The sequence below is a fragment of the Lepisosteus platostomus genome, chromosome 2 (genome assembly GCF_059453375.1).
Source record: "Lepisosteus platostomus isolate fLepPlt1 chromosome 2, fLepPlt1.hap1, whole genome shotgun sequence".
Lineage (NCBI taxonomy): Eukaryota > Metazoa > Chordata > Actinopteri > Semionotiformes > Lepisosteidae > Lepisosteus > Lepisosteus platostomus.
The window spans coordinates 70291738-70303744 of record NC_142612.1 but is presented as its reverse complement, the minus strand read 5'-3'; the positions used below and the strand labels follow the sequence as shown (position 1 = coordinate 70303744).

General features: G+C 38.2%; 1 protein-coding gene across 2 annotated transcripts in view; it reads left to right on the top strand.

The window, feature by feature from the left end:
* Nucleotides 1–12007, top strand: part of LOC148676969 (glypican-5-like) — a 142337-nt gene that overhangs the window by 77964 nt on the left and 52366 nt on the right. For both annotated transcript variants that reach the window (XM_088616530.1, XM_088616523.1), the window contains one exon: nucleotides 3920–4040. In XM_088616530.1, the coding sequence (XP_088472656.1) occupies nucleotides 3920–4040 (121 nt within the window). The remainder of the gene's footprint in view (nucleotides 1–3919; nucleotides 4041–12007) is intronic.

Genomic DNA, 12007 nt, shown 5'->3' with positions numbered 1-12007 from the left:
ACCCTGGCTAATTAAACTGAGCACTACAAAGAGATCTGTGCAGCTTCAAGAGGTTATACTTCCAACTTGTTTTCTCTTTTGCTTCGCAGTGGCCTATTAAAGATACATTAACAGGGAATGCTTTTGACTTAGAGGTGACTCCCTTTGTTGCTTTTATGTACACTACTGTATGTCTATGTATTAGAACAGGTGATACTGGCAAGATATACGTGAGGTCGATTTTGTGAATAGAAATCAAGATTATATTACCCTTTTTTATTACCCAATGATTTGTAATCCTAAAGTATGAACCGATCAGCTCCAACTTGGGAGGAAAAAGAACCGAGGGAGAGGTTGTGAAACTGAATTGACTAGTACGTTACCTAGAAGAAAACATAAGAAGAGGAAGAGTTAAGTCTGGTTTCTGAGTTTTTGTCATGGCTTGCCTTATCTGGCTTTCTTGTGCAACCCAAACACAAATCAGCTGCTTTTCCATACACAGTGCTTCGTCATCTATAATTAGGGTGTCTGTAAACTGATATTAGCTAAAGTGGCAAGGTTGTTAACTCTTCCCTTGCACACCAGACTAACAAGAACCCAGTGGCTTTGCTAGAGATCCCTGACAGCATGCTGTCCTGCCCAAGGTACCATTACGTACTGTATAACAGACAATTACACTTCTTAACAAAGCTCCTGCTCATAGACTCATTTTTCACAGTCACTTTGCTTCTGCTTGCAGGCAAAATACAATGAAATGGTGTACTCCGAGGCTGAAATAGTAGCTGAGGTGAAGTGTGGTGTTTTGTTAAGGGCTGATAACTGTCATTTGTCAACTGGAAGCCTTGAACTGAACACTCCGTTCAAAACTGAGGTGCCTGTGTTCAGGTGTGCCTGGTTCATTTTTGGATATGAATGCTTTTAAGATTATGTATAAGAAATGGTGGCTTAACTGTAGAATTTCTAAAATTACAAAACATTGTAAATGTAAAGAACATTATTGCTGTTTATGTAGTCAGAGCAATCTTTTTTTTTATAATTAGGAATGCATTAAATGTCTTATTACAGTACATTTAAAATTTGATGTCAGCTATTTGTAGGGGATCAAATGCAACTCGTTGTAAGGATAACAAAGTAAACAATATAAATCTATGAATTAAATCCATTGCAGTCTCACACCTAGTTAAATTACAGTGATGGCAAAATAGGCGAGCTTGTCCTACAGTGCACTCAAGCACACAAACCCTGAAAAGAACTCCTTTATTAAACAGCTACTGTATTCTACTAATGACGTGCAAGTGCTGAGAAGTTCTTCAAATGATTGTGCATAAGCAAGATCTGCTGTTTTGGGATTTAGTTATTCCCAGCAATGACTGCTAAAGAGGCTTTCACACCACTTCCAGCATTAAACACTACAGATAGTGGAGAAAATGACTTATTTCAGTGATTGGGCCTCCCAACCACTTTTAGTTTGTTTAGGCTAGGAAAAGCTATCATAAGTGTACACCAATTAAGTACATGAAAGGATTTCATTGAACTGTTTCATTCTGTATATGTACTTTTTCAACGGAAACAGAATCTTTAAACAATCAGAACAGAGAATTGATTCAGTTTTTATGTATTTTAATGCCCACATGACACACCTCAGGCTTTTCAGGTCCCATTATTTGTCTCCTATTTTTTAACTGTCAAAAATATAAATATTCAGCACTTGACTCTTCTGTGCAAAGGAAGTCACAGATAAAGCATTGAAATACCAAGCCTAAAACCAAGACACCGCTTAAGATAAGGGCAACATCAAATACGTGCTGCTAAATGCTATGGATTGTTGTTCAATTGCAGTCTAAGAGCCACTTTCTCAGTACAAGGCTTTGCCTGCATTGACCTTCTGTAGGCTGTCTCCTTGTATATGACAGCAATTAAATCCTTAGACAAGTCAGATACTCTTAATTAGCTCTCCACTCTGTACAGTGAGATTCCTCTATTCCATACCCCGAGCTATAGGCAACTCAAATGTGGACCAAACTGGGTTCCAGCTGGGCTTCAGGGCTTTTAAGACCCAGCGAAACCATGGTGGTGTAAATACTGCTTCAGGGTGAAGCAATTTTGCGCAAAGCTGGGGCTTTGCTTTATATTGCAGTCACTTCAGCTGCATGTGTTCTTCCACCTACTCCTGAACCCCGTTCTGAAGCAGGCAGACTGGAGGGCCAGTGGCAATTAACAATACGTTCCTGAACATATTGATTATGACTGCTCTCTGTAGGCTACCATCAGAGGCACCGCTGAGATGATTAGAATTTTTATTGACTTATTTTTCTTCTAGGTGTCCTTTTTTTTACATGGCCATTTCGAGGTCACGGTAATCAATAGGATTTTAACGACTCCTGTACAGAGCCTCTACCAAGACACTGAAGTCAGACTTAGAATGTCACCCATACATGCGTTCCCGCATTTATAATCACCAGGGGCCTTCTGGGTCTCAGTTATTAAATAGAGTGAATGAAGAGAAATGCATAAAATCACTCTCATGCCACAACCAGATCTGGTTGAAAGGGATCTTGATGTCTTTCACCGTTGTTGTTTTTTTGGGAGTATATGGTGTCTATCACCAAACCTGTGGCAACTATTGTCTCCCTGTCCATCAGAGCACCAGTGTGTGTGAGCCCTGAAATCTAGTATCGCTGTAGGGCTAACACTCCATACATAGAAACCCATAGACTGGTTAACCCAGCTCTAGAAAGGAACACTCTTTTTTGGTACAAAGTACATTAATCGATGTTATCCAGTGAAGATAGTTGACTTTAGTTCTGCATTTAGATTGATGGCTATCAGTTGGAGATTATTCGGATCATTTGAAGTGGATGTTGGCTTATTAAATGTTGTGGGGAACAACAAAATATTGTATGCCATCACACTGAATACACTTGTATATATGAATATACAGTTATTGGTGTATTTCTCATCAGATGTAATTGGCATCCTTATGTCAATGTAAATGATTAAATAAAAAGTCAGCTAGTGTATCCTGGTTGAAAGGCAGTGGCATCCTTTCACTTCAGACTGCAGTAATGAGCTATCAGAGCTAATGGTCAATGATTTTTCCTTTCTTTGCCCTAATAAACAAAGAAAAATCATATAAAAACGTAAGCTCATTACAATGTGCAACAAAACATGCCAGCTCAGTTCCCAGAGAACAAACTATTTGACTTTATAATTAATCATTTATGTTGGTGAAGTCGGCAGTGCAAACTTTATTGATCGCTTCTTCTACACAGATATGTCCAATTTTGCTTAAATATATAATGGGATGTCAAGCACAAAATACATCACTTTAAATTGAAAAGGATTTTTCCTGTTTTGAAATTATAAGGCCAAACTATTTATAATTAACATTTAAATGTTTTATCATTAGACATCTTTGTAGCCTGTGATTAATTTTCTATAGAATTGTATTTAAAATAGTTATATTTCAGTAGAATATGTTTACAAATCTGGAGTTTTTTTATCTTATTCACTTGCAAGATGTATTTCTGTGTAACTGTCATAGCAATGAAGGAACTTACTCATAATGCACCTGCCATGGCAATTATAGCTCAAACAGATATCCTCAGGAACAGTCTCCTTCTTTTTTGTTTATCATGAATTGAGGAAGATGTGTTGTCTTTTCTGTAGTCTGGGAGATCCTACAATATCTTAGCATGGCTGCTGCCCACTGCTGCCTCAGGTGTGCACACTGACATGATTTTCTTTTGCCACTCATTAAACATCTGGAGACAAACTGCTGGATAATACCAGAAAGGTGAAAAGAAGTGTGTCTAAAATTCAGCATGTGAACTAATCGCACATGGGAAGCGGGATCTTCATGTGCCAACGTTTTTCCAACAACAAAACAAGAATAAGAGAGCTTCATCTCTCACTCCCTCTCTCTATTTCTGTCCCTCAGTTACACGGGTCGACTTGTTGGCAATGGCATTCTGGCGCAGAAGCAGAATCCAGAGATGAAGGTCAGAGGTCCCGATCCCATGCTCTCTGAGCTGAAGGAGAGGTTGGAGCACTTCAACCAGGTGAGGCTCACTGGAACCTGCTTTTGAAACCATACTATTCCGACTTTATCACTACAGCAGGGGCCAGACGGATGTATGCACGTTTCTGTATCCCAGAGCCATAAAGATGTGATGTATATTTTCGTGCAGTGAAACAATTTGTGTGGAATCCTAAACCCTGGACTGTAAGGCATTGCATGAAATGTCCTGCAGGGTTGTGGCCTATTGATGGTGCTCCCACTCTCTCAGATAATTAAATACAATGATTCTCTCCACTGGCGTACTGTTGGAAAGAACTGGATATACTGTACTGTAAGTGTGGCGGGCGATGACAGTAACAGATCATCGGGGCAGCTCATGTGCGTCAGTGCAAATAAAAAGGAAACAGATCCTGGTGCTTCCAGGTCTGCTGAAAATTGCGTGGCACTGGAGAGTTTGACTGGCTGCAGTCAGGTGTCAGTGTAGAGTCTGTGTTTCGTATTTTAGCTTGCATGGAGTTTCTGTTGGTGAGGGTGAGTGAATCAGCAGAGACCACATGATCACGCGCTCTCATATGAGTCAAGCATGGAGAACAAACAAGGTCAGTGTGCACCACTGTAATCAAGGGAAATATTAGAGGGAATATTACCCATGCAATAATAAGATTCATTTGCTGAATCTCTGTTCCCTTTTATTTTACTTGTCAGTGCTTACAATTATTTGAAATATCTGTAAGGTAAAATACAAAAATATGTATGAAAAATACAGAGAATAATAATATTAATGATAATAGTTTAGTTTTTGTTTCTGTATGTAGATGTCATTCTCAAGTGATTCTGTCCAGCGTAAACACATGGAGTAAATTCTTCTTTGGCTTGTTGAAGAGAGTGCCAAGTCATTTCATGGAATCGATTTTTTTAGGATATCTTTCCTTTGTCTAATAGGCAGATTTTTCGAAATAGACTGTCTGCTTCCAGAATGCATTTACTATGACTTCAGTGACCCAGCCACATCAAATATGAGAGAAATCTACAGATACCACAGTTCCCTGCAGTTACTGAAAAGGGAAATCAAGTCAAAGTAAAGTCTGACTAAATCATAATGCATCATAATGCACAAGCTGTGCCCAGAAAACAATGATTTAGTTAAATGCCCACTGACTATTAATTTAATGCAATCTATTCTATTTAGTAGTTCCCTCCCCACCTCCAATGGCTCTTCTGTTCAAATCAGGCAATTGTGTCTGTCTCAGAGGACGAGGTTTGTACAAACAAGATTATCCTTCCATAAAAGAAACGAACCGCATCCTCTCTGCTGATTGTCTGTCCATCGCTCAGCCTGCCAGCGTGCCTACAGAACTTCAGTCTGCAGCCATTACATGGCTGGGAGGGCACACCTTGCTGACTGACATAGCAACCCTCGCTAACCCCTCCCTACACACACACATCTCAGCTGGCAGCTGTGTCAAGCTCATGAACCAAACCCCCGCTTGTTGGCTGAACACGGGCTCCTGACAGGGAGAAGCTGCTGTACAGTCAATGCACTGATCCAGCACACGGCTCTCTTCCTGTATTAATAAGAGCCTGTCAGCAGCCGAACCCTGGGGGAGAAAGTAATATCAAAACTGAAGCTCATCGTGATTTTAGTTGGGTTTTTTTTTCCAGCAGATCAAGGCTTCCCCTTAGTATTTAGTATATAAGTATCCTAATTAGTATTAGGTAGGAATTATACTTTTATTAAAACTGTTTTTGCTTCTGTAGCATTTGACCAGCTTCCTTGGTGACAATAAGAGGACAAAATAAAATGACCAGACTGAGATCCTTGGACAGCTGTGAGGTGTTACAATCCATGGGGCATTCTACAGGCAGGAAGAAGTGACTTGAAGAAACAGAGACCCAGAACCTGAAAAGCTCACTGTGAGAGTTAGAAACAGCAGACTACTGTACCTCAGCTGCCATGGGATTTTAAAAGCACGTTATGATGAAGCTTAAAATAATTGTCTTTTTATTACTTACTGTATTTTCTTACATGTTCCATGTCATGTTGCATGCATAGGGATTTCTTTGCTTGTCTCGGTTTAGATTGTTTGCCTCTCTGGGCAAATATTCGAGCTATGTTACCCTTCTTAAAAGGTTCAAAAGGATGGAATGTACTGTAAGGAAATGAGGTGAGAAAATCCATAGTCCTCAGGCGTGAGTGCTCAGCGCTTCATTTGTAGGGTACAGACTGTCTTTTGCTTCTCTGTTGCATATAAATCAACCTTAAAAAGTCATTTCAGTGGCTATTTTTCAAGAATAGCTGTCAGGATAAGAACAACCCAAATACACATAATGGCACAAAATCACACAGAGCATACGTGGTAGGATATTGAGAAAAGAACTCCGCGCAGATGAACCAGTGCTGTTAAGAGTGATTGAGGGCATAAGAGAGATTCTGTTTCTAATCAGACAAAAATAGAAAATGTGCAGAACATTTTGATCACTTGGTATATTTTTGGAAACTGCATTAAGCAGCATGATACAGTATGGGTCTTTGTGGCAGACATGCAGTATGTCTGTGCTTATACATATATTTGAATTTGACCAGTAAAGCTTATTCAGCCTTCATTCAGCCCCCAGGTTTATTACTAATTATAATGATTTGTCCATTTCGGGAATTGACATAATCTGTAGCAGGGTGACTCTGTTACTTTCCTATTACTGTACCTGCTACCAGCACCTTCCAAACACCTGGGGGACAAACCACCAAAACAAGTCTGTAGTAATTGTAACATTAGTAGAATTTTGAACTGGAGTAATCAACAAGTTACTGTACCATCATCTAAGGGTTCTATAGAAGGCATGCAGTCCAATTTTCTGGCTCCACTTTGTTTAATTGTAACTTCTAAAGTCAGGTGGTGCCCTGCATTCTTTCCTTATGGCCTCATTTCATGCCTGTTCTACAGTTCAATGTTAAGACTCTGAAATGCTAATGGAATACGAATGATCCTTGGCCTGGTACATTTTAATGATCCGTGGCTTGCGTTTGATGTGAATGAAAGGAAGACAGAAACTTTAATTGTACATTTCTGGAGCCTGAAGAGCAGAGGCTTTGATTTGGGCTCCATAGAATGAGTTGATTAGCTTGACATTCAGTCCCAAACTAAATCCAGTGTTCCAGTCACTGCTTTGAAACTAGCAGCAGTATTTGTGAGAGCAACAGAATAGACGAATGAGTGCATTCTTTAGTTGCTTCCTCAAAGTGTGTACCTGTTCTGTCTTTTCCTTTGTCTTATTTGGGCCGTGTTGTTGTACAGGACGTGTTATGCGTAGTTCTTTGTACACAATTGCTTTTGAAACTGTTTGAAAGATCATTGACTGGAAGAGCACAAACTAACGCTGCAATGACTATGAAACGTTTCTTGGTGCACCACTTTCCTGTGCTTGTTAATCTTAACCGGTTTTCAAACGTCTTGCCACATGCAAGCCTAATCTACTGTATGCAGGCAACATAGAAAATAATCTAAATTAACAATGGGTTGTGTAGCATGGTAGTAGATACTATAAATCCTAGAAACGTGTGTTGTTGAGATTATTTTTGATCCTTCTGGAATTAAAGAACTTTCTCTTTAGACAAGGAATAGAGCTTTAGTTCTTTCTGCTCACTTTGGTTTTATTGTTTTGAGAAGTCTGCCACGTGCGCTGAGGTGTCTGGTGTCTGGCTTATCGCCATTTTGTTCATTGCTATAGAAAAGAAAACTGTGAAGAGCTCATTCATTGTATAATCACTACATTCATGATACTGCCTTGAGGCAGATATGCCATCATGTATCATGCAAAATCATTCCCAAAAAAACTTGAAGCCTTTTTTTTCTCTCTTTCTTATAATCTAAAAGACTTTGAAGTTACCTACAGTATATGTAGGTTTCCTGTCAGTGACAGACCTGGTGCTGGAAGCTTTGAATGACATCAAGTGTGTTCCCCCTGCAGAGTGTTCTGGGGGCTTGAGGTTTGTCACCAAGGAAACCGAGAAGGAGCAGCAATCTTGTTGACATTTACGCAAGGATTTTCCTTTATTTGGTATCAGGTATGAAATATTTAACAAAGCCTCCATGAGCTTTTGTGTTTGCCAAAGATAAGAAGATGGCATGACCTGATCATTGTGTCAAACAGTTTAGTTTCTCTGCTGTTGTCCCAGATATTCTGGTTTTAAAAAACAAAGATGTTTAAATATCATGTATGCAGGCTCATCATTTTAGGGATGAAATAACCTTGAGGCAATTTCAAACGTTCATGGGGTGTTTTTTGTTCAGCAGCTAGTCTTTACTATAAGAAGGGCTAAAATGGCAAGACCTTACAAGGGAACTTTGTGGTTCGTCTTCTCAATACCTCTCTAGGTGTTTAGGAATTAGTGTTGGAAGACTAGTGCACAACAGTGTTAGATTATGGCCACTCAGTAGACAAGAAAGCCAAAGCTTTTGTTTTTATCTGAAACACTTTCACCATACTAGACTTTAAAAAAATAATCTATAAGCAGCTTTCTCAGACATATTCATGAGTTTTGTCTGTCTAATTCCATAGAATTAAGTAAGAAGTAAGAAGCACTTAGGAGGCTGATAGTTTCCACTGTGGGGGTACTGCAAGTGTCTGTCTAATTTGTTCACTATGGTGTGGAAATTTAGCCCACTTTAGAAAATAACTATTTAAGATTTTAGCTGCAGTTAAGTTAAACTAAATTCTGTATTTTTTCTATTTTGTAAAAGTACATTAATGCCTGAAGTATGAATACATTTAAGTCAAAGTAACTATGAATGTGATCCAATTGTATTTTTACACAATGACACCACACAGCAATATAAATATATGGAGTCTGAAATGGAAATATTAAATCAGGAATCTTGAATTTGGGCCATTGTTGCAGCTGTTTCTGGGTGGAGATGCACAAAGCCTGTCTATTCAGTTGCAAGGATTCTTGCTTGTCCTTTCGAAACAGACATTTGATGTTACTGTAGATCTGCTTTGGATCAAGCAAAAAAATATATAATCTGCATCTGAGTTCAATAAATTGGAAACAAAGTATCTCATATCATAAAATCATTTAGGCCAAGCAGTGGCAAATGTGGGCCTAACAGTTTAGTGGATGAGAACTTAATATGTCTAATGGCCTGATGGCCGTGTAAAATTGAAAATATTTTCTTATCCCTTATTTGTTGTTTTGTCCTATGTTCCTTGTATGTTTTTTTAATTTTATTTGATCTTGCGTGTGATGAGTAACCTTTCCTGGCATCTGCATAACCTTTGTCCTTGGGCTGATGCAGAAAAATAATGAGTGATTTTATGATGGAAATAAAATGCCAATTCTTGGGTCCTGGTACAGCACATCCCAGTAGAATTTACTGCAGACTGTAAAGGGCAGGGAAGGGAAAAAGAAAGAAATTACATTTTTTTTTATATTTATGCATTTGTTTGCTTGGCCTGTGTAGACCAAAACCATAGTCAATGTGAGGACCAAAGTTTTGTCTGGGACAGCTATGTGCCCCAGCGTGGTCTGGAAGGAACTCGTTTCCTCATCCATTTAAATACACTGGTGTCTAACCAATATTCCATAAATCACGATATTTACAGAAACAATTAGTGTTAGGAAAATATAACACACAAAAATTGTATACAGTATATGTATGGGTTACCAGGGGTGCTAACAAAATTAAAAGAAGACTCCCATGCCACATAGGAAATACTTTAGCCGAACCCAGAGACAGCAGACCATTGTGACATGAAGAAGTAAAAATAAAACAGGCATCTTAATTCATTCCTTGGGCTGTGTCTGTTGCTATTTTTGCACTGCAGAATGGGCCCTATGACACTTCACTTCAGGATCTCTGTATTGCAGCTTTTTGTTTCAGAGCTATTACGGTATCAAGCACAACTGAAAATGGTCTGGAGATGCACTTGAATATATTATTAGAAACTGCAGCTCTACAAAGCTAATTTCAGCAGGCAGTCTGGAGGTGGCTGGTTAGGTGATTCCCATCATTTCACTGGTTTCAGTGGAAGATTCTCCTTCGTGGGCATTACCTTCTTTTAATTGCTTTGTTTTTTTTAGAAAGCTACTATCGTCTTTAAATCCCCTTGGGGTCTTTCTTTTTCTTCAACCCACTTCCTTTTCAGAGAACCCGCTCCGCAGTTTGAATACCAAATATTGTCATGCTTGGCTATCGTGAAGATAATGTGCAAAATGGTATTAAAAATGCCACATTTTGGTATTGGCTGCTAGTTTTATGCTATTCATTGCCAAAATAACATCATGAAAAATGTTTTCTTTTTTCTTAAATATTCTAGCTGGTTATCACTCAGTGACCTTTTTAGAAATGAAATGTTTTGCAGACATTTGTTATCTAACAGACATGTGGTTAGTGGGTGGAGCACTTTCTTTCCAGTTGAGCACAATTAACCTTGAGGCCTTAGGAGTTACTGTTATTGAATTCTGAAGTAATCAGGAGCACTAAGCGATATATTATTAAGTGAGCATAATGGTTTAGGAGTTTAACTAATGATACACAATGCAAGTTTGTAAAATACTAAGAAATTTTAAATAATACCAAGATAATTCTGAGAATAGTGTTGTACATTTCTTTAAAAAATTTAAAACAACAAATTTGCAAAACCTAGATGTTTCTAGAGAAAATGTCAACTATAGCTTATTTTGATAAGGGTTGCTACGGTATACGCAACTAAAATTGAGTATACTGTTTATCCAGAGAAGATCAGCCCATGACTATGCATTTACATCTACATAAATGTTTTGAACTGTAGTCAAAAGCTAATAAAAGGTAGCCCAGTTCCAGTATGGAAATATTGTACCCTTTCCTATGGCTTCTTTGTTTATATAGGGGGCTCTCATTTAATTTATCTGCCCTTAATTAATAGACTCCTAACAGTCTGCCATCAGGAGAACTTGCACGCTCATAAAATTTCACAGATGAAATCTTTTTATGACTATTATATCTGACTGCTGCTCAATTAATCATTCTGATTGAACAGCAAATTGTGAAGTGCTTTCTCAGCAAGGCTTTCCAGTTGCTCTTATGTACAGTATTTGTTAATTTATTTAACTCCTCCCCATCCAACAAAGTTTGCTTTATGAAATCATTGTGTCTCAATGTCAAGAGGCTCTCTGTTAAAATAACATCTCTGAGTCCAACAGTTGTTGAAGTGCTTGTTTTGTTGCCCAGAAGAAAAGGCAATTATATTAATACTGAAGTCAAATGTGGAAATAAAAGACCCCCCAAGGCCACTGATAACTGCACTTTGTGACTCAGCTGCAGTATTTTATATCAAAGGCAATGTTAATATAATGCTCTTTTTGGGATTTGGGTAAAATGTTTGAAGTCACTAGTGACATTTATAGCTAAGAAGCATTCATATTCCAAGCCTTTGTTTGTTCTTAATCTCACGCTACAATAAACAGAGGTTTACATCATTGTTATTTAATATAGAAAGGATTATTTATGAAAAATGTTTGTAATAATTTAATTAGAGACTAGGATTGAAGCCAGCAAAAGGTTAACAGTCCAAACATTAGCAGGGACATATTAGCCTTCTGAAAAAAATAGTTTTTTTCTTAAGGTTCTTTGATCTTTAAGACAAATTTGCCTCAAACTTTGTTCAAATGGTTTTGAAAAAAACATATTTGATGAATGTATCACAAAATGCCTTAATTCCGAAATGAAGTCCAATGCTGGTGTCTTATGTAATTCTAAGAAATACTTTTGTACAGTATACTGTATGTGGCAGCAGTGGCCTTTGAGAGGACTTTTGTAGTCACTCACTACAGGCTGTTACAGGCCTGTATTATTGTAAGTAGGCAACCTGGATGATGATTAATTAAATCCTACATTTTTAAATGGGAAAAGATGGAGTGGCAACTTACTACTGTTTTATTGGATTAGCTCCATGATCTTTGGAATAAAGTTCCCTGCACTGTCCAGTATTGTCCAATGTGAGTTTCAAGGCACCTAGATCCCTTGAGCC